The sequence below is a fragment of the Euleptes europaea genome, chromosome 5 (genome assembly GCF_029931775.1).
Source record: "Euleptes europaea isolate rEulEur1 chromosome 5, rEulEur1.hap1, whole genome shotgun sequence".
Classification (NCBI taxonomy): Eukaryota; Metazoa; Chordata; class Lepidosauria; order Squamata; family Sphaerodactylidae; genus Euleptes; species Euleptes europaea.
The window spans coordinates 71,890,234-71,913,700 of record NC_079316.1 but is presented as its reverse complement, the minus strand read 5'-3'; the positions used below and the strand labels follow the sequence as shown (position 1 = coordinate 71,913,700).

Sequence of the window (23,467 nt, the reverse complement as noted above, 5' to 3'; positions counted from 1 at the left end):
ATAATCCCATGCTTACTTAGCTGGGAGTAAACCCTATTGAATTTAGTAGGATTTATTTCTGAGTACACGTGCACGAGATTGGGCCCCACAAAAGATTATACAATGCAGCTTGTGATAAATTTGGTCGACAGTCAATATAGATAAATCTCCACTCATATAAATTCCTCATTAAATAAATTTGAAAGTGTAAAAAATCGTCAGAGGCTGATTTCCCCCCCACACACACACACACGCACACACACACACTTTTGTGTAATATGGATTCGATCCAGTAACTTCCTTCTGCTGACTCAGAAAGTCTTCATCTGGCAGCGAAAGACATCCTGAGCTGCAGAAGGGAGTGGTCCAATCTGACCCATTGTTCAGAAAGGTATAATTAGGTTTTCTTGATAAAAGAAAAACAGCTGTTACCATTTTCATTTGTGTTTACATTCTTCTTTTGAAAGAAGCAATTTATCTTTGATATTTTTCCAAAGTTTGGTGTTTCAACATTAATTCACAACTGCTGCTTAGAGTAAAAAGCCTGAGTGTGCCTAAAGGAGTTTTTTTAGGTTTGATTCACTCTATCCAAAGTACTTGTGACTGCCATGAGGACCTTGGATCATATGGGCACTACGAAGTCTGTGCTTCCCAGGTACTAGGAGAGCTGATTTGGATCAGGACCTCTGAATGCATGGAGAAGAGGCTTCAGCCTTCTCCTCCATGCCATATTCCTGAACTGAAATGTCCCTAGAGAAATATTATTGTGTCTATCCATCATTACATGCAGGATTGCCAATTTCCAGGTGGTGGCTGGAGATCTCCCGGTATTGTAGCTGATCTCCAGGCGATAGAAATCAGTTCCCCTGGAGAAAAAGGCCACTTTGGCAATTGGACTATGGCATTGAAGTCCCTCCGCTCTCCAAACCCTGCCCTCCTCAGGCTCCACCCCAACAATCTCCAGGTATTTCCCAACCTGGAGCTGGCAACCCTAATTACATGCAAATCTTCTCATGGAGAAAAAACCCCAGGGACAAATTTCATGTGTGGAAATGGGTAGTTGAAGCTTTTGGTGGCATGGAGGTAAATGACATCACTTGGTAAGCAATATCCCATTATACCTCTATTAAAGGGATAAAACATTTTTTCATCCAAGCCAGTTGGGTGGAGAGCAAAGCTCTACCGCTTTGGGTAAGCATTCTCCTACACAGATTGTTTAAAAAAATCAGAAATATACCTACTCTAAAATCACTCTTAAAAAATGGAAACTGCCAGGACTCAACAATGACTCTGGAGCCTTTGTTTTTCCAAAAATTATTAGATAACGAGAACCAGTCCTTGCCATGGGGTAGTGTAGGCACTGGTCTCATACTGGCTATAGCCCTGTTTTCATATGTGCTGATATGCATATATGGTGTTTCCCTGCCCTTAAGACTTCCCTGTTCATGTTAGTAGAGGGACTAGGTCTGTACACATATTAATTTATTTGCACCTATCAAGATGCCCCATATAAATGAATGGGAAAGTCTTCTAAGCAGTTCGCTCCAATGGGAAAAAAAATCCACAATAACTTTCAACAAGACCACAAACTCTGGAGCTTGATCAAGGGCTTGAAAATCTTAATATCATTTGTAAACACTAATCTATTTGCTTCTGCAAATAGACAACAGAACATCAAGTACCAGCAAAGTAGCCACTGAAAGTGTAGTGCGATGCATAGACGATTACATAAAAAGTTGGTCTCTAGATTCCGAGCAAATGGAAAACCCAGCATTAGTACTCCTTCCTTGCAACTTCACATACAATCAATGAAAGCAGCAACCAGTATGCAAAGAGTGACTTTACCATGTGGTTGGAAGCTATGTGGTTTCAGCCACCATGCAATAAACTTCTCAGCAGCTGTCTTACCCTTCATGCCTAATCATTTCAATAATAAGTTCAATTTAAAAAATACTCCTGAATAGACTATGAAAAGCATGGTAAAAAGAAGACTGAGAGGAACTTGTGCTATTTTTCTATTTGTATTTACATAATTTGTAAATATCTTATGTACTTTAATTATTTCATTTTTCAAAAAATTGCAATCTTGGATGAATGAGGAAGTTGATTGCGCTAAAACAGAGATTAGCTGTGCTATGCAAGCAGAAAGAAGTGATAATTAGGGGCATTTTAGAAACAAATAGTCTATCCAGGAAACTCCCTCCCCGGGCAGGTAATGGAACAGATTAATAATGTTAATCAGGCACAACACGGTCTCAATCTTAAACTTACTACAGTTGATTCTGTATCTTTTAGAGCTCAGTTGATTTGTGAAGTTTTTATTCCTTTGTAATTTACATTTTGGGAGCAGGCAAATACTTCTCATTAGTTTTTCTCATTAGTAATAGAAACTTGTAATGAATTATGGGTGCCTGTTAAAACTCCACATTTTAAAGGGATTTTGTCGAAGGCTTTCACGGTCAGAGTTCATTGGTTCTTGTAGGTTATCCAGGTTGTGTAACCGTGGTCTTGGTATTTTCTTTCCTGATGTTTCGCCAGCAGTGTGGCCGGCATCTTCAGAGGAGTAACACTGAAGGAGAGACACTGTCCTTCAGTGTTACTCCTCTGAAGATGCCGGCCACAGCTGCTGGCGAAACGTCAGGAAAGAAAATACCAAGACCACAGTTACACAGCCCGGATAACCTACAAGAACCAATTAAAGGGATTTGTTTTTAAAAGGGCAGCTTTAAAAAGGGATTAGACAAATGCATGGAGGAATAGACCTCTGAATACCAGTTGCTAAGGGGACATCAAGGAGGAGGCTTCTATGCCCCTGTTTGTATACCTTCCAGGCCATCTTATCTGGTTGGTTTACAAGTTTCTTTAATCCTACTAGGGTTGCCAACCTCCAGGTACTAGCTAGAGATCTCCTGCTATTACAACAGATCTCCAGCCGATAGAGATCAGTTCACCTGGAGAAAATGGCCACTTGGACAATTGGACTCTATGGCATTGAAGTCCCTCCCCTCCCCAAACCCCTCCCTTCTCAGGCTCCATCCCAAAAACTTCCCGCCGGTGGCAACCCTAAATCCAACCCTGTTGCATTGTTGATTGGGTGTCCCAGCCTGTTCATCACATACACTATGTAACCCACCTTGAGTCTCAATGAAAAAGGCAAACTATGAATAATGTAAATAAATAAAAATAAAAAACAGAAACAGAATGCTGGACTAAAGGGGCTATTATAACTAGGGGTGCCAGTTCTGAGGTGGGAAATACCTGGAGATTTTGGGGGTGGAGTCTGAGGAGGACAGTGTTTGGAGAAGGGAGGGACTTCAATGCCATAGAGTCCAATTGCCAAAGCAGCCATTTCCCTCAGGGGAACTGATTTCTATCACTTGGAGATCAGTTGCAATAGCGGGAGATCTCCAGCCACCACCTGGAGCGTGCCAACCCTAATTATAACCCCACCATCCAAACGTCTGAAGAAGAGTAGCGCAGAATGCAGTGAGAGCATTCAGTGTCGGGCGGCTTAGAAACTCTAAATCCACAGGCACAATAAAGCAGTATGATAACAAAAAATATGTTTATTTTTAGGACCACATATAAAATAAAATGAGGTAGATCAAAATATGGCTTAAAAACCAAACTTTCTTTCACTGCTTCCCCATGGGGATTTTCCCCTCTATGGAGAGCAAGAAGACCCCGGATTAAAGTGGAACAACCACATGATGTCATGCTCATTCTGATTAATAATCAGAGTGTTCCTCTTTAACCTGGTTGGAAAGTCCCCTTGAGGGCCAGCATGATTGCTCTAGTCTTACATCTAGGAGAGGAGAAAGAGTTAGGGTAGTGGCAACTTGCATGTACTAGTTTTGCATTCTCTTAGAATCAAGTCCTTTTATGCAGGGACATTTCCCTGTGGTCTCCCCCACCAACTGCTTCAGGGCTTCCTTTGGATTATGCATGCCTTTTCCACCCGTCAAGAGGTCACTTCACTCTCCCCATGCATTTTCCAGATTTTGGCTAAAACAGCATCTGGAAAACACAGGCAAAATGCACGGGGAGAGTGAGGCGACCTCTGATGGGCGGAAAAGGCATGCATAATCAAAAGGAAGCCCCGAAGCAGTCGACGGGGGCGACCACGGGGAAACGTCCCTGCATAAAAGGCCTTGATTCTGCCCTCTTTCTAGTGGCTCCAGTAGTTTGAGCCAGTCCAGGGGATCATACAACAAGTGTTGGGTTTCTATGTTAGACCAACAGTATCACATCAAATGACACCTCATTCCATCACATCAATAATGGTACTTCAGTCCTTAGATCTGCTGTGCCAACTCTTGTGCAACAGTGCAACCACCGTCAGTAAACTTCCATTCCAAATAGATTATAGAATTCTCTGCTGGACCACACACTGATGATGATGCATTCTTAACATACAGAGACCTGTGAAAAGGTCATAGATAAATTCCATCATTGTCTTCTGACTTCTGACTCCCACCCGCAGCAGCATTTCTATATCTTTCTCCCAACCGACACCTCCCCATCTTTTTCCTTCCACACTATACTTCTTCTTGCCCTCTTAGCTCCGGCACTGGTCCCTACCTCCCTCTTGCCCTTTCACTGCCCCCATTTCTTCAGTCTGCCCTCCCTGCAATCTCCTCCCCCTCCTCACCGCTTTGCCTGCTTACCAATCCCTCTCCTGCAACTTTGCTTGCGCACCCACTCCCCTTCTTGCTGCTCTGTCCACCAGCCCATCCTTCTCCTCACAGCTCAGCCTGCTCACCCATTCCTCTGCTTACCACTCTGCCTGCTCACCCATCCCTCCACGCCACTTTGCCTGCCCATCCATCCCCTTCATCAGTGCTCAGACCGCCTGCCCTCCCAGTACACTCTTTGCCACTCTGTTCACCCACCTATCCTCCCCTCCTTGCTTGGCAGAATGCCTTCTTGCCAGCCCACCCAGCTCCCACTGCTTAACTGCCACCTAGGGTTGACAACCTCCAGGTGGTAGCTGGAGATCTCCTGCTATTACAACTGATCTCCAGGTGACAGAGATCTGTTCCCCTGGAGAAAATGGCTGCTTTGGCAACTGAACTCTATGGCATTGAAGTCCTTCCCTTCCCCAAACTCTGCCCTTCTCAGGCTCCACCTCCAAAATCTCCAGGTATTTTCCAACTCGGAGCTGGCAACCCTACTGCCACCTCAAGTTGTGTGTGGTGTCTCCTCCTCCCACTCCCTCCCTGATGTTCTGCTCCCTACCATTGTGCTCACCCACCCCCTTCCCTTACTCACCTCTAGGTCCACTGACTGCCTTCAGCAGCTCCAATGGAGGAGCAGACACTCCTTCCTCTCTCCCAGTTTTTAGATTTTCGTGCAAACCTGTGGGGGAGGGGTCCCCCGTGTTTGCTGGGGGGGGGGAACTCCCTTCTGTCTACATGGCCCTGATCTGCAGATTTAAGTATCCACAGATGGGGTCAAGTTAACTATTAGATATACTTATGATACAGAGTGGCCTTAGAGACTTCCCCCACTGTAATTGCGCATGGAGTATCATGTGCAAATGTTGTGTCATGCACACTGTGTATTAACTGAATTTCTGTTCATACGTACCTGCAAATGGTTCACTATCCTGCTTTCTTTACACCTTTGTGCAAACTATATCACAGTATTGTGTAGCACAGCAATTCTGATCCAGTGTCATAATGTTGTTGTTCCTAGCACAGCAGTGCGAATAAATGCTGCTGTGTTTGTATGACAGCCAGTGTCTAACTATATGGTACTTGTTGGGCCCATTCCCGAGTGATGATGCAGGATCCTTTCACCTTTAAAAATTGAAGCGTGATTAGACATTATGTACTCTTGCCTCTAAGTTCCTTTTGCTTTTCAATTTCTATTTTATTTTATTTTTTTGCATGTGAATGTTGAGGAGTGAACTGGGCATTATAGTATTTCAGCAATACACAAATAAATGTCTATATAAATCTTCCTTGGAGTCTCCAGCTTTATTGTTTCAGACTGACTCAGCTTGTTAGAAAATCTCTTCCAGGAGTCTAGAATTGGACATTCAATTTGGATTAAATTGCTTTACTCAATTTTGTTTTTTAATGTTGGAAATCATTTGTTTAGACTCAGGACAATATGCAATTATTTAGTATGATGAGCACGGAAGCTCTAGCTCAAAGTTGTTAGATGTTGCCGAAAGCTCCTTTCTGTCCCCAATTTCATAACAGGAAAAAGTGATTGCCAGCTTGCCTGCTATAAAACATCCTGGCCCTATGGATGATTATATAATAACATCATCTCAGAGACCATTTATAGCCAAATACTGTGCACTTTTACCCATAAGCAAATCTCATTTCAGTAGGGTTTACTCCCCAGGTTAGCATGTTTAGAATTTTATTCTTAATCACTTCATACTGAGGCAGACTCATTCATTTGCTGTGCCTTTGGATATGTTTTTCATATGAATCTATGTTAATATGTGTGTCGGGTGTTCAGTTATTTATGGCGTATACAGCTGCATCATTTTACACTTTACTAATATGAACAGCACATGAGAATAAGCACAGGTAAACAAACATGCTCTTTCAGGGATCAGGTTTGAATTACCATTGTGCCATGGAAGGTTGCTGGGTGATCTTAGCCAGTCAGACACACACAGCCTAACATACCTCACAAGGTTGTTGTTAGGATAAAATAGAGAAGGGGGAATGTTGTAGGCCACTTTGGGTGCCCATTGGGGAGAAAAGTGGGGTATAAATAAACGAAACTAAAATAAAATGAATAATTTGACAGGAGCAACTTGCAAGAGGGCATCTGAGTCTTTGAAATGTATCATGGCTGTAATGACTGAAAGGTTATTCTGTCGGTGTGCTATAAATACATTGAACATGAATATACATTTCCTACTTTTCCTTTAAAGAGCTCAGGGTTATCTCGTTTTTTGTCACAGCCAGTTTAAGAGAGAGCTACTGACTCAAAAATCACCCAGTGGCCTTTGTGGCAGAGTGGAGAATTACCATCAGGTCCTCCTAGTTATGGTCTGACATTCTACCCACTGTATAACACTGAATGTGTGTATGTGCTAAGTTCCATCAAGTCACTTCCGACTTATGGCAACCCTATGAATTAATGACCTCAAAATAGGGTTGCCAGGTCCCTCATCACGGCCGGCGGGAGGTTTTGGGGGCGAAACCTGAGGAGGGTGGGGTTTGAGGAAGGAAGGGACTCCAATGCCATAGAGTCCAGTTGTACAGCAGCACTATAGAAAATGAATAGCCTTTGATTTAGAAGCCCTGGAAATGCTAATATCTGATCTTTGTTTTGGTAGCACAAGAGGGAAGCCCTGAAATCCACCAAGTATGTGGAACTTCTTATTGTGGCTGATAACCGAGAGGTAAGCAAAATCTAAAGTGAAACTGGAGTGAATTGCAACAGCAAGGGAGGTAAAGAATGTCTTATAATCAAAACTCAGGGAATAGTTTATCTTTACTTTTTATTTATTTATTTGGTCGGAACACTAGTTTTATTTTGATCACAGTTCCAGGCATACCCTAGTGATCTTTTTGGAAAATAAGGACTCATTGGGCTCAATCACAGCTGGACACTTGAGGTCACATTAGCAAATGCTTTGGATGCTTATAGTCCTAGTTTTGATCCTATTGAAAGCCTCTTCCTGAGACCTTGAAGTTTTCCTGCCACCTGGATTACACTGGACTAAATGGAGCAATGGTTTGACTTGGTACTTCATACATTCATTCTGTTGGTGGCTGGATTTAAATTTCTGATTGCTAGCAGCTTGGCAAATATCGTGAACCCCTGAACATGCATGATATTAAGCTAACTAAATTAAGCCTTGCTTTCAATAATCTTCTCTGGAAATTGTAATTCTGTAAAGGCAGTTCTTAGTGTTCATGTAAAAGATTGATTTCTATGGTTATAAGGAGGAAGGGAGCCATGACAGGAAAAGGTTACCAGTTAAAAAAATTGACCCCCATGTCAGCTTCCAGACAGTAGCAGAGAGTGCACTTCTTCTTGGTACCAAAGTTCCCTTGTGAACTACTACTAGGATTGCCAACCTCTTCTCCAGCAGGAGGTTTTTGGGGTGGAGCTGAGGCAGGGATTGCAGGCACACAGCCGTGCCGATGCCATCGCATCACTTCCAGTTTACACCCGGAAGTGCTGCATCGCAATGGGCCTTTTACCACTCTGTCCCGAGATGCCAGCCCCAGCCAGCGCCTTGGGCCTTTCTGCCGCCGCCCCCGCAACCGACCACACCCGTACCCAACTGGGGGAGGCACTTACTGGGAGGGGTGTGGAGGAGACTCCAGGCGGAGACCGGGAGGTGGAGAAAGGGCCGAAGCCCAGCTGGGCGGGGGGAGAGGACGCGGCGGGGTGGGACACCGCGGGAACCGCAGGCACAAGCCACGGGGACGCCCCAGCAGCAGCCGCAAAAGCGTCCTTCATGATCGAGGCGCACGAGCGGCCAGAGAGGCGCCGACGCGCTGAGCCCCGGCTGGTGATGTGGTTGCCGGCCTGGAAGACGGCCGACATAGCCCAGACCGCCTGTAGACCTGGCGGGGAGAGAGGAAACCAGAGGGAGAAGAGGGAAGCCATGAGGAGAATGGCCCCTCTTTTGTAACCTCGGGCGGGTGGAGCCTGAGAGGGGGAAGGGGCGGGATTTCCCTGATATTAGGAGGGGGTTGAGCCTTGGCCGAGGAGGAAGACAAGCAGCGCATGGGCAGGGAGACGGGGAGGGAGAGAGAAGACACCCGCAAGCTGCAGAGAGGAGGGAGGAGTGACGTTAACTCCCCCCTGAACCTGTTATTCTGAGGCTGGCTCTATAACCCCAGGAGGGAATGGGGCAGAGAGAGAGACCCAGGGAAGACCAGCCAGAGCTGAGTCTTGGGTCTGGTGAGGGGGAGGAGCCAGGACGGACCCGCCCCGGGACCCATCACTCCCTACAGCCGCCACAAGGGGGCAACCTCGAGCGTCACACACTCAAACTGAGAGTTTGAGTAGTAAAAGACCTGTTGCAATGCATTTACACCCAGAAGTGCCGCATCGCAAAGGGCCCTTTACCACTCATACTGGGAGTTTGAGTAGTAAAAGACCTGTTGCGATGCTGTGCTTCTAGGTGTAAACGGGAAGTGATGCGATTGCGCCGGTCTGGCCACGAGTGCAAGTGATCTCCGCTTCCGAGGCGGGCAATAGATTGGTGGGCAGTTGCAACCTGGCAACCCTAACTACTACATTCATGAAATTTGAAACCACTGGACCTTTGAAAGAAACTCACAACAGAGTCCTTGAACTTGTTTGGTGTAATGGGGAAATTTGGGGATGTCAGCTACTGACATTCCCCCTTAACATTAAGCTGTTTAGAAAATGTGAGTTACTTATAGGCCTTACTTGTTTTCTTTACACTGTCCTGGAATCAAGATAATAATGACAAGTTAGGCAGTAACTTCTTGAAAAAGATAAATGATGACAGGAGAATTAAAAAACAAACCAAAATGGTCAGTGTTACTTCAAATTTTCTTCTAGTTTCAGAGACAGGGCAAGGATGTGGAGAAAGTGAAGCAGCGGCTGATAGAAATTGCAAACTATGTTGATAAGGTAAAGTGTTTTAGTAGAAACAATAGATATAGCATCAATCTCAGTGAAATAGTCTACTTTTTGAATGGTATATTCTTGCTGCTAATTAAGCCAGTCCACTTTGAGAACATGACTTTGAGAGCACTTGTGTGGAAAAAAAAACCTCATAAATAAATGGAGTAAATAATTTTAATGGAGAACATGGCTGGTGGCCCAGATTCATTTAGACTGCTTCCACACAGAGGTTTTTATCCACTTTGCCTACCAAACTGCAGTACTTTTTTATTTTAAGCATCCGCATGGCCCTGTGGTCTATATATCCAATAGCAATATGTGACCCCCATCTTCGGATACCTTAATCTGTGGATCAGGGCCGCACTGATGCTAAACAGATTTTTCTTCAAAATCCCCATGTTTGCAGAAAAATCTGAAATTAACAATAAAAATATATTGGGGGGGGGGTTTAAATCCTCCCCAAAATACATTTGTGCTATCTGTGCACATGCAAATAACCACTTACCAGAACAGAATGGGGTCACTCTGGGCCCGGCCACAACAGCTGTCACTCTGACAGCTGCTCTGGACCATGGTGGCAGAAGATGCTGGCTGCCCCCCGGGGCTCAGCAGCAGCAGTGGAGAAGGATATCGGCAGCCACTGGAAGCCACCGGCAACTGGGTTCAATAATAGATAGTGGCGCCTGAAGCTGTGCCAGGCTTGGCAATGGGGGGTAAGATTACAAGATTTCCCCCCCCTCACGAGTCTCCTGGTTCCCCCACTGAGCAGTAAGGAGGGAATCGGGTGTGGGGAATCAGCAGTGATCAGGGAGGGATCCCCTTGCGAGTATCATGGGTCCCCACTTCACTATTTGTTTTTTTGTTTGTTTGTTTGTTTTGCCATCAATTCACATCTGACTTATGGTGACCCCTGGTGGGGCTTTAAAATCAATAGATGTTCAGAGGTGGTTTGCCATTGCCTGCCTCCGCGTCATGATCCTGGTATTCTTTTAAGGTCTTCCATCCAAATACTTGCCAGGGTTGCCCCTGCTTAGCTTCTGAGATCTGACAAGATCAGGCTAGCCTGGGCTATCCAGGTCAGGGCACTTGCCTACATACTAATAGCGAAGTCAGCCAAATTTTTGGACACTTAAATCTGGTGTCTGGAGCAGTGAACAGCAAGTCAGATATTTTGGTGTTGTGTGTGTTTGCAAGGTTTAATTGAATTATGTTATACAGACTTTTTTTAAACATTGTATTAATGTTGGAATGGTTTAACGTTTTGATGTTTGCCACCTTGGAGGCCCTGTTTGGGTAAAAAGGTGGCACTGAAATGTTTAAAATAAATAAAAATAAATAAATTGCTAGATCACTATAGCATTATGGCCACCCATTGCAACAATGTGTTAGTTCCTTTAAGTTCTCAGTTTTCATTAAAAAAAACCTCTCTAGTCATTTTCATTGTGGAGATACACCTTTTACTTTCTATCTCTGCAATGAAAACAGCTCGAGACTTTTTAATAAAAGCTGGGAATTCAGAGGAACTAGCTCACTATTATAGTAGTATGTTGTAATGCTATCCTTTGATATATTTGATATGAAAACCTCAAATACTTTAAGGTATAAAAAGGAAATGGAATATAGATCGTAGCTGTTTGTTCTGGGAAAAGTGCAATGTTTAAGAAATATGTCAATCTTGACCAAGTTACAGGAGCCTGATCTGTATGTTTCAAAAAAAATATTTTTTCATTGACTAATTGTGCCAGAATCAGACCTTGATACGTAGCTTTATACTAGTAGTATCTTTAGGAAACCAAACTGTCTCTTGGACTGGAAGATATGATCTCAGATCACTTTCCTATGAATGCTGGAGAAGTGAGATCATGTCTTCTCTTGCTACCCATCAGACATGCCTGTCCTGACTTCAAGACCACAAGAATCCTTGCATGTGCATAACGTTTGAATAAGGCCTACTCATAATATACAATGCATTGCACAATCAGAATCTGTTTTATGATCCATCCATCAACTGTGCAATTTTGGCATATATGTGTTACATTCATTTGCCTTATTCCTGTCTCCATGCATTGCAGGGCAGCTGTGCCAGGTATATGGAGTTGAAATCTTTCTCCCCACTGTATATAAGATTGAAGAGAACATTCTCTAGTCTGGGCTTATCATGTTAGTTGTTTACACTTCTGTATGTTGCTTCCCGTAGGACAGGGTTCAGAATACTGATTTGGCTTTCTTACCAGTTCTACAGGCCACTAAACATTCGAATAGCCCTGGTTGGTGTGGAAATCTGGAACGACATGGATAAGTGCACAATAACCCAAGACCCCTTCACCAGCCTACATGAGTTCCTGGACTGGCGAAAGCTGAAATTACTACCTCGTAAACCACATGACAATGCACAGCTAGTGAGGTATGCCCACTGATAAGAAGTGAATAGGTAAAGGTAAAGGACCCCTGTGCAAGCACCGGGTCATTCCTGACCCATGGGGTGACATCACATCTCGACATTTACTAGGCAGACTTTGTTTACAGGGTGGTTTGCCAGTGCCTTCCCCAGTCATCTTCCCTTTACCCCCAGCAAGTCGGGTACTAATTTCACCGACCTCGGAAGGATGGAAGGCTGAGTCAACCTTGAGCCGTCTACCTGAAACCAACTGCTGTTGGGATCGAACTCAGGTCGTGAGCAGAGCTTGGACTGCAGTACTGCAGCTGACCACTCTGCGCCACAGCGCTCCTAAGAAGTGAATACTGAGAGAGAATTTCATAGTCCAAGAAATGCTATTCCAAATTCTAGATTTTAATGAATGTTGCTAATTCTAGTGCAGTTTCCATCATTACAACATCATTGTGCTGGACAGCCATAAATAAGGTGGTTCAGTTGAGTGCTCATAGAACATTGCAAGCCCCTATATTATTTATTTGTTTGTTTTTTATTCTGCCCCTTTCACTGAGTCTCAATGTGGATCACATCATTTAAAAATAAGCAGTAAAACAGGATAATAGTAATTGTGTAATAAAATAATTAAAAATGGAGAAAATTAGAGAACACGAGAATAAAAGTGTAATACATACAACAAACAATGCAATAAAACAAGATCACAGAGTTGGAGAACAATACGATAAAAGTATATGTGGAATAACCAATGTAATAAAGCTGAAATGGAAAATTAGAAAATAATACAAAAATAGTATGATACATACATTAAACAGCGCAATGGGGACTGCCTAAAATTTTTCTCAGCCATTAAAACTACAACCCTGTTCCCTTTATGCAAAAAAAATACCCTCATGGACAATTCTGTTTACACATCCTTTGGAATCAAGATGAGCAAGACGCTTCCTGGTCTTGTTAGGCAGGCCATTCTACCGGGTGGGAGCCAAAGCAGAGATGCTTGGGTGCAAGCAGCAGTTGACCTTACTCATATGCAAGGAGACAGTTTCAGAAGCCTTTGCTCAAATATGCAAAGCAGCCACAGCACAACGTATCAGGATAGCCAGTCCTGCAGATACGTGGATCGAAGACTATGAAGGGCTTGTAGGTGATAACCAGTACCATGACTTGAACCCCTTGAGAATCAGGTCAGTAGAAGCCAGGCGATGGGGTGGGTTGTCTCCATAAGTAGTGCTTTATTTCCCCCACCCCCATTCAGCTACTAATTTATATGGGATAAAGTGCAAGGGTGGTGCCTCTGGACAGGCTGAAACCGTGGCCCATGTACTACTACATTGCAAGTATGGCTTACTTTTACGGGAGCAGGTCATCGAACCCCTACTGACAGATTGCCCTGGTGGCACTGATAAGGAGCTAGTTCAATTTCTTTTAAGTGATACTTATCCCCAGGTTACTTCAGGGGTTGCTAGCTTCCTGGGATTTATATTAAAGTTTAAATTTTAATGTTGTAAGGAAGATCTTCGTCAAAAGTTTATAAATCTCCTTTTAACCTCATTATGTACTTTTTTAAATGCCAAATAAAGGTGTGATTTGATTACAAGGGTGAATGCGAGGACACCATTGGATGGGGGGGGGGAACCTACCTTCAAAAGCTGATTGTCTTGATTTAACATTTGTTCTTTTCTTCCATCAGTGGAGTATATTTCCAAGGTACTACCATTGGCATGGCACCCATCATGAGCATGTGTACCGCTGAGCAGTCTGGGGGAATTGTTATGGTAAGTGCTTGTTAGTTCCACACTATTTTGTCTATCCAATGCAAAACAGTTTTTACATTTTGCATAAGCCAGGACACCTAGCTTTCTTTGAAGCCTTTTTTCATTTCACGACAATGCTGGATATAGTTTTGATGCACTTTGTAGTCTTTGGGCACTTTCACACATGCTGAATAATGCACTTTCAATGTACATTAATGATCGTTTGCAAGTGGATTTTGCCATTTCATACAGTAAAATCCATCTTGAAAGTGGATTGAAAGCGCATTATTCAGCACGTGTGAAAGTGCCATAGTGTGCATGAGTTGTGGTCTTGGCGGGGGTGGGGGGTGGAATTTAGGAAGAAATTTTCTTTTAAAAATGTTTTTTCCTCTCATTGTTGTAGATCACACATTGTGTTAGTATTCCTTTCAGTTGCCCTCCAAATTCTGAGCCCTTCAGAACAAATATTCCTGATTTTTTCACAGTACCCTGAGTTCCCTTTTGCAAAGAATAAAGAATGAAAGTACCACTGAGAGTCCATAGATAAACTGGGAATATCTGTGAACATCATGTATATCTTCTCCAGTGGCTAGATTCAAATCCAACAGCACCTTAGAGACCAACAAGATTTTTGGTATGAGCTTTCAAGTTATCTGAAGAGGGGAGCGTTGACTCTTGAAAGCTCATACCCTGAAAATGTTGTTGGTCTCTAAAGTGCTACTGGACTCAAATCTAGATATTATACTGCATCTACCCTCTGAAACTGTACTCTCCTGCACTATCTCTTACCTGAATAATCCGGAGCAATTTATGTGTGTGTGGGAATCAATAAGTCTCAAGCATGTGATTGTGACTTCTAATTGCAATAGGATTTAACTGTACTGATTGGATGCTGTATATTATATGAGAAAGCTTTAAATTAAACTTCCCACCAACGAAAGCCTTTTAGTTGGTTAATCACAAGCTTTTAACAAATTAATTGATTAAATTTGCATAAATTGGCTAATCAAAAGCCTCAATATATGATATGCCTTTACAAGCTTCTGAAAACAGTGATAGCCATCTTCCAATCTGATTCATAATTAATCTGGATCTCCTGTATTAATGACATATTCTATGTCCGAAACTTGAGGGGCGTGACCAGCCTGGGTGCTTTTAGACCACAGGTGTCCTTGTGAACACCATGAAGAACATTCCAGTACATAAAGCCTTCTGATGATCTCTGCCCCCCTCTAGCAGACTGCATGATTTACTGGGGAAACTAGGGAGCACCTCATTTATGTTTTGTAGACCTGAGGATCCACAGAGACCCTGGATGCCGCCATGCATAGTTTCCACAAAGCTTATGCACTACCTATTAGATTTATCAGAGGTGGCACATACAGATAAGGTTGGGGTCATGCTCTGAAAGCCTGGGTACATGAGTATATTGGATTACATTGCAAAGGACATCTGTGTATCCTGAGCTTTTGAGGATGTGAATCAAGGTCTTTCCATTGTTCCAAATAAGTGAGGATGGTACATCAGGAAGGAGGTGAAAGAATTCCAATTTAAAGCAGAATCTAGGCTCTGGCTCTCTGGTGGTGTATCATCATAACAAGAACCCTTGGAGACCTCTGCCTTTGCTGTAGATGCTTTTTTCCAAACTCGTTTTGAATTAGACTGAGCTGTGAGAATCCTCTGTCAGATACTGAACAAAACAAATTTTTGAATCTACCGCTAGATATCCATTTTGTTCTGATTTCTATGAAAACTCTAATTGAAGGTAATATGACAACTTGCAGATTTTTTTTTTTTTGAAAGAAAAGCTACTATTCAGTTTTCAACCTAAAGGCCATCTTCTAATATTTTCATTCTCCTTCCCTGTAGAGTAGCGAACCAGAACCAAAAATAGCCTTAGTATAAAAACTATAAATCTGACATTTCCGTTTGTAACTCAGTGCTCAATACAGAAGTCGTCTCAAAATGTTTTTTGTGGGATGCACAACATTTACTATGAACCAGGCAGGTATAATTATAAGCCCCTCTTTCCCAACTGCTTGTTTTTCAAATTACCACTAATGGGTTTTTATTATAATGCCAGGTGAGAAAGCACAATATGTGGTAGTAACTGTTATAAAACATTTGTATTCTCTGCATATTTTTCATAGACATTATTGATGTTTTTGTTGCCTTTCACACTAAGGATCAATACATACACTATTACAGCTGGAATAAGAAGTTGCTACCTCTCATGAAAACAGTAGAATCATACATTGTATGATTGTATTACCCTGACCTGGATGGCCCAGGCTAGCCTGATCTCGTCAGATCTCAGAAGCTAAGCAGGGTCAGCCCTGGTTAGTATTTGGATGGGAGACCACCAAGGAATACCAGGGTTGCTGTGCAGAGGAAGGCACTGACAAACCACCTCTGTTAGTCTCTTGCCATGAAAACCCCAAAAAGGGTTGACATAAGTCGGCTGCGACTTGAAGGCACTTTACACACACACACATGATTGTATCGTTCTTTCAGATTCGAAGTGAAATTTAACAATGCTAACACAAATACTTACCCACCCTTACCACCCTATCTGTGCCCTGTGACAAATGTTTTACAAAAAATACACTGGCAACTTTGTAAAAGTATTTTAAAGCTCAGCAAGTCTGTAAAAGATACTGGACATTGATTGACAGGATTTTCATCGTAGCTATTAAGTCTTCTCTGAGAGATGGAAAGTGTTGCATTGGGCACTCCTGTTAAGTCAGCGATCATTCAGGCCCTTATTGGGGATTACATTACAGAATTCAGCTGTAGACCATTCCTCTGTAAATTTGGTATCAGGTTTACACTGCAGGAAGAAGCAGGGAGGGGGGCGCCCAGTTTAGAAATCTGTTAGTAACTTCTGGAATTTTTCAGGGAAAGTATCATGTATTGTCATTCAGTTGCAAAAAACAAATGGCCTTCTATGTAGGAAGTATAAAGCCAATCTATACACATGAAGAGTCCATAATTGGGCCCAGATTTATGCGCTTAAACCCAAATCTGTGTGCCAGATTGTGGCAATAATTTTTAAAAGACTAAAGCTTGATGGAGCCTTCGTTCGGTAATTTTTTGAGATAAAAGGGAACAGTAAACAGAATTAGAAGAAGGTCTCTGGAGAGGAAGCATTAAAAAATATCCTAAATACATAAATGCAAGAGGGTAACTCTGTGAGCAGGATCTCTTATCAAACTTCTTAGAACTCTCATAAGTTTCTTTAAATAAACCTGAATTTGACATGAATTAGGAAGGAGAGAGCCAAAAAATAGTTCTCTGCTCTCATTTTGGAGTAAAAGGTTTATGCTAAATGAGTAAAATGCCTAATAAAACTCTCGGTGTACAGTGTATATCAGGTACTACCCTAATTTCACCGTTGTTTATATTCAACTTGGGGCTTTAATCCAGTTAAGCAGAAAGGATGATGGAGCATTTTGGCTGAAATCCACAAACTTAATTAAGCCAGAGTTCTTGGGTTTAAACCAGTTTTGTTCTGTAGATTCCTCATGAGAATGACAGTCCAGTTGTAAAACGTGCTGAACAAACTAGCCAACAATGCTTAGGACAAACCTCACTGACGGCCATGCCAATGCAATGCTGCAAAACATTCAGGGGACTGAACTCATGGTTCTGAAATATGTGTGTGTGTCTGTTGGTGGCACAAGAGGGAGCTTTTTGAAGTTACAAAACAGAAAAAAAGGGAAATGAACATCTAGGGTAGGGTTGCTAGCTCCAGGTTTGGAAATACTTGGAGATTTGTGGGGGGGGGGTGGAACCTGAGGAAGGTGGGTTTTGGGGAGAGGAGGGACTTCAGCGGGGTATAATGCCATAGACTCCACCTTCCAAAATGGTAGTTTTCTCCATGTAAACTGATCTCTGTCACCGGGTGATCAGTTGTAATAGTGGGAGTTCTTCAGCCACCACCTGGAAGTTGGCAACCTTAATCTGGGGTTCAAAACAAACAGAATGCAGAGAGATTTGCAACTGGATCTTCTCCTTGATAACCCTTCTATTCCAAACAGAGTTTTGCTTTTTGAAACCAATCTCATTATTCTGCTATTAGATCTTTAACAAGTGTGGGACCCTCAAGGACTTATGGGGGGGCATCTCGTTTCCCCCTCTGTCACTACATCCTCTTTTTCTTTGCTGAAAGTCCCTGTAGCCTCTCCTCTTTTCCTGCTTCCTTTTCTCCTTTCACCAGCCAAGCTACCTTTATCTGCCCCCTTGTTTACAGCTTTCCTTCCTTCCCTCCCCCTGGCAGCCTCTCCCCAGGAAAACTGTGGCCCAGTTGTGTGATGTCAGCAGTGCTGGGACCATTTGTACTGGGATGAACCTGCACAGACTTGTGGGGGAAGGCACCTCACTTTGTCCTGCATCCCCTCCCCACACTATTTCCTCTTTCCCTCATCCTAGCAACTCTCATATCCTCATATTTCCCTACTTCCTTCTCTTCTTCACATCCATCCATGAATCCAGCTTTTATTTGTCCCCCAAATTAATTTACTTCATTTATATCCTACCTTTTTCTACAATGGAGACCCAATTAGGGTTGCCAGGTCCCTCTTTGCAATTGACAGGAGGTTTTTGGGGCAGAGCCTAAGGAGGGCAGGGGTTGGGAGGGGAGGGACTTCAATGCCATAGAGTCCAATTGCCAAAGCGGCCATTTTCTCCACGTAAACTGATCTCTATCAGCCTGAGATCAATTGTAATAGCAGGAGATCTCCAAGTAGTACCTGGAGGTTGGCAACCCTAGACCCAATGCAGCTTACATAATTCTCCTCTCCTCCATTTTATCCTCACAACAACCCAGTAAGATAGGCTAGGCTGAGAATGTGTAGCTGTCCCAAGGTCACCCAGTTAATTTTCACAGCAGTATGGGGATTAGGTCCCAGTCTGAAACTCTAACCACTGCATCACACGGGCTTTTGTGGGGTGGTGGTGGTTGAACAGTATTAAGCAGTCAGGCCTCAGTGAGTCCAGCAATTCAGGTGGTATCAAGTTGCCCGGTGGTTGCTGCCAGGCCTGGCTGCAATGAGTCCTCCCTCAGTGGCCAAAATAGCCCCTCTCCCTACCATTTGCTGACAGAAACCAAACAGATACAAGCATGGAATGCTAGTCAACCAGCTGTGGTTGACTAGCAATAGCCCTTGAGGTACAGGTGCTCATTTTATCATTTTGGGTGTTTTTAACCGCCCAATGTATTTTCTTAGATTTCAGATTTTTCTGCAAACTGAGGCGTTTTTCAGGTTTGTCCTGTCCATTAATTGCTCAGGTCTGTGGCTATGTATCCTCAATGGGGTCCCACTACACTATTAGAATATACAAGTGGGGACCCACAACCTGAAACTTGTGGGCACAGCTATCTCATTCCTCCCACCTTTGCTTCCTTCTCCTCTCTTGCCCTGCTTCTCTCACGCTTTCTCCCTCCTGCCACCACTTTCCTTACTCTCTTCCCCATGCCTGTCACTTACTCTCTCTTTCTGCCCCCCCACTCCATCACTCTCTCTGCCCCCCATCACTCCCTTTTACTGTTCCCCCAACACTCTCCTGGCTGCCCACCTGCTTCCCCCCAACAGCAGCAGTGGCAGATCTCCCGGCCGCCCGCAGTTGCAGTGCCTCGGCTGCCCCTTTCCCTGTCCCCATAGCAATGGCAGCTCGAAGGGCCACCTGGCCTCTTGAGAACCTGAGGTTGCTGAGGAGAGGCAGGGCTGGCAGCAGCAGCATTTCTACACAGGCCCTGATAGGTGAGTTTGCAGGAAGGATTAATAAAACCACCATTTTCCAATAAGTTTTTAGATTTTTCTTCAAACCTGGGGATCCCCCAGGTTTGCAGAAAAACCTCCTTCCACTCCGCAGATCAGGGCAGAGTTAGCTATTAGATATATAGATATGATGGGAAAAGACAGACACCCTGTCTTTCCCCATCCTTTCCCCTTTAAAATGATGGGAGTGATTTTGATTAGTGAACCCATGTATAGGTGGCAGAGTCTTTCCTGCATGACAGTCCACATGTAAATCGGATCCTGAATGGCTGCAATTGCCCTTTAAAAATGTTGGGAAAATATTATTATGAATTACCTACTGCCTTGTCTGTTTTGACACCCTCAGGGGAGCTCCACAAGAAAATGGCTTGCTTTTGGCGAAACTGGTATTGCTTTATATACTGCCACTGCCTGTCTCAGTGCTTCCTTGCTCCTCCATGCTCAATTTGTATATTTGTGGGGGGGGGGGGACCTTTGCAACAGGCACCATATAACTCTGTTACTTTCATTCATTCAACTTTCAACATTCATTACTTCCAACTCATTCAAAAGGAAACAAAACTCTACTGTGCTGTTACTGAACCTCTCACCATTCAGAGAAGTAGAGAGCACCTAACTATAAAAGGTTTAAATCTGATCATAAATTGGTTTAATAACTGGTATTCCTATTTGTTGACTTTCTGACCTGTGTGTGTGTGTAAAGTGTCGTCAAGTCGCAGCCGACTTATGGCAACACCTTATGGGCTTTTCATGGCAATAGAGTATCAGAGGTGGTTTGCCAGTGCCTTCCTCTGCATAGCAGCCCTAGTATTCCTTGGTGGTCTCCCATCCAAGTACTAACCAGGGCTGACCCTGCTTAGCTTCCAACATCTGACATGATCGGGCTATACCATGCTGCCTTCTGACCTATGTACTCACTGCCAAACAAGCGCGCTGCATTTCATACATTTCTTTGTAAATGCGTTGGTGGTGGTGTTCAATAGATGAAAAATGTGACATGTGAAGCCATCCTTAGTGTAACTGGATTATGAACTATCCAGGGGTAGATTAGGAGGCCCTGAAAAGGCCCCCGCCCCTCCTGCTGCTACACACACCCTCACCTGATAGAGGCGAAAGAGGGGGCTGGAGGGAGAGGAGGAGCCACCAGGGTCCTCCTTGCCAATTACCCCATACTTGAGCTGGCAAAGAGTGAAGCAGGCCTCTGATGTGCCTGTGCTCCTCCTTTCTGGTTTTACTTAGGATTGCCAGCCTCCAGGTACTATCTGGAGATCTCCTGCTATTACAACTTATCTCCAGCTGATAGAGATCAGTTCACCTGGAGAAAACGGCTGCTTTGGCCATTGGATTCTGTGGCATTGAAGTCCCGCCCTCCTCAGGCTCCGCCCCAAAAACCTCCCACTGGCGGTGAAGAGGGACCTGGCAACCCTAGTTTTACTGCACCCAGACAACAAGGGAGAAGCCAGACACCTCTGTGCCCACACAGGCAGGGTGAAGGAAGACACCACCATGCTCCTCCTCACTGTCTGCTTTGTGTATGGGCCAGCACATGGCAAAGCTCCATGCTGCAGTGCCCATGCTCCATGGCACTGCAAGGCAGCCACCACCAGGATTTTGCACAGTCAGGTAAACTTCCAGTCTATTCATGAAACTATCCAGTTTTCTTCCGCTCCCTAGATTTAGCAGCCATTGGATATTCATCTACCATTTCACACTTTTTAAAAGGGGGAAATGACCAATCTACTTAACAGCAGATAACGGAGTATCTGCTTCTCAGATAGTGACTATCCAGTTTTAATGTTTAAACCTGCCTTGAATGACAAGTTCAAGGAACGTCATGTTTACATCATGAAACTATTCGAACCAGGTGTTTTTTGTTATGCCTATCTTCACTGGTCTTTGAGTTCTTAGCCATGGTGTCAGCCAGTCAACAATGTCATTATAAGTATCAATAGCATATGTGTCTCCTGTCGTTAGTTGGGATCTTAACAGCATTAGATCATCTGAAAATAGGCACCCAGATCTACTTGTTCACTCCATTTGATCCTTTTCATAATTAGTTTTGGGGTATTATGTTTAGAGAGTGAAGGGCACCCATTTCCAGCCAAGGTGAGAATGGATATCGATATACCCTATTGAGGATATCAAAACCCACTGATCGTACATATAAAGAGTTGGTAACCATAATATGATCTATTACACTTGCCTCTTGAGCCCCAATAAAGGAATAAAACCCTTTTGACCGATCTTTAAAGGTGCCATGAAAGTTATATACCGTATATACCCGTGTATAAGCCGACCCGCGTATAAGCCGAGGTGCCTAATTTCTCCCCAAAAATGGGGAAAAATTAGGCACCCGCGTATAAGCCGAGGGTCGGCTTATAACCCCTCCCCCCCCCGCAGACTTACCTTCTGGGCTCCTGGCGGCGGGAAGCGGCGGATCCGGTGGGGGCGGCCTTCCTGCAGCTGCAGGAGGCCCCCCCAGGCCGCTCCTGGCGGCGGGAGCGGCAGCAGGGGGCTCTGGAGGCCGCTCCCGGCCGGGAGAAGGCGGCGGGGGCGGCTGAGCGCCCTCCCTGCAGCCGCAAAGAGACGCTCTGGAGGCCACTCCCGGCCGGGAGAAGGCGGTGGGGGCGGCTGAGCGCCCTCCCTGCGGCCGCAGGGGGGCTCTGGAGGCCGCTTCTGGCCTGGAAAAGATGGCAGTGGTAAGTTCCCCCCTCCCTCCTCCCTCCCCCCTCTACCATATTGACCCGCGTATAAGCCGAGGCTGGCTTTTTCAGCCCTTTTTTTGGGCTGGAAAACTCGGCTTATACGCGAGTATATACGGTAGCCCAAATCTGAAAATCAGATTCAACAGCCGCACACCAAAGTTATTTAGGACTTTATCCAGTGAAGACCAGGAGACCAACCAGGACTCATCTGGTGCAACTTGGGTTTTAGCTACGTAGGCATTTATGTCCTGGCCAATCCTGGCATTCAGGTCCCCTATAAGCAAGATTTCTGCTCTAGGGAGGATTGATTCTGCCTTTTCCAGAACTTCAGAAAGGTCCATCCATATCTGGTTTGCACGGATAGTATTTTTAGATGAGGGAATGTACACATTTACACCCAGAAGATCCCCCAGTCGCTTATCTAAAATATGGACAAGTTGAATGTAATTACAGTTTGTCCAATTTAGGAGATGGATTTTTCCCTCAATGTTTTTTGAGACGAATGTCACAAGGCCCCCACTGGCCCTTCCTTGCATCTTAGCTTTGATAGCTGGTGACACAAAGGCCCTGTATCCTTGCAGGGTGGGAAAGCTGGAATCAACACACCATGTTTCTTGCAGGGAAATGATATGGAATTTGTTCAGAAAGCAGACAAAGTCGCTGTCAGCCAGTTTGGAAAACCAGCCTGCTATATTCCAGGATATCACTTTATTCCCTAGTCAAGTCTCTTGAAGGGAAAGGGCTTTGGAGGTGCCATCATTTGGACATGCTAATAGAGAAAACCCTGTTGACTCATTTCTGGGAGGCTGTCTATTGTGGGCACATATCTGGCTAATTTCTGCTGGTTGGGCTCTTGTGGATCATACAAACACAAGATTTTTTGATATAGCCTTCTTTAACTGCTCTTCTTTTGAGTTGCCATTTCCTTTTGGTTGCTCTACCTGTGTCTGATTTAACACAGGGTCAGATTCTTGTATGATTAGCTGTGAATGTTCATCAGGTAAAGACAGCTTTTGTATTTGGCAAGACGGCTGTTCCTGCTGAAGAGGAGCTTGAAGAATGTTTTCTTTATCACAACTTTCCAAGATTTCTTGTGCCAGTGATTTAGCATTTGCTGGTTCCAAGAACTTGATACCGGCATATGTGTCACAAGACAGACGCAGTTCTACTTCATACCTTTCACAGCCAGTATTCAATTGACTTATTAACTTTTCTGTAGCACTACCGTAAGGTACTTGGACCGTTTGATATACTTCAGTTTTCATGTCTAGA

The 23,467-nt window shown here is 44.1% G+C and overlaps 1 protein-coding gene across 1 annotated transcript in view; it reads left to right on the top strand.

The window, feature by feature from the left end:
• Positions 1-23,467, top strand: part of ADAM12 (ADAM metallopeptidase domain 12) — a 278,563-nt gene that overhangs the window by 164,766 nt on the left and 90,330 nt on the right. The window contains exons 8-11 of the mRNA XM_056850479.1: positions 7,289-7,354; positions 9,502-9,573; positions 11,802-11,971; positions 13,647-13,731. Of these exons, the coding sequence (XP_056706457.1) occupies positions 7,289-7,354; positions 9,502-9,573; positions 11,802-11,971; positions 13,647-13,731 (393 nt within the window). The remainder of the gene's footprint in view (positions 1-7,288; positions 7,355-9,501; positions 9,574-11,801; positions 11,972-13,646; positions 13,732-23,467) is intronic.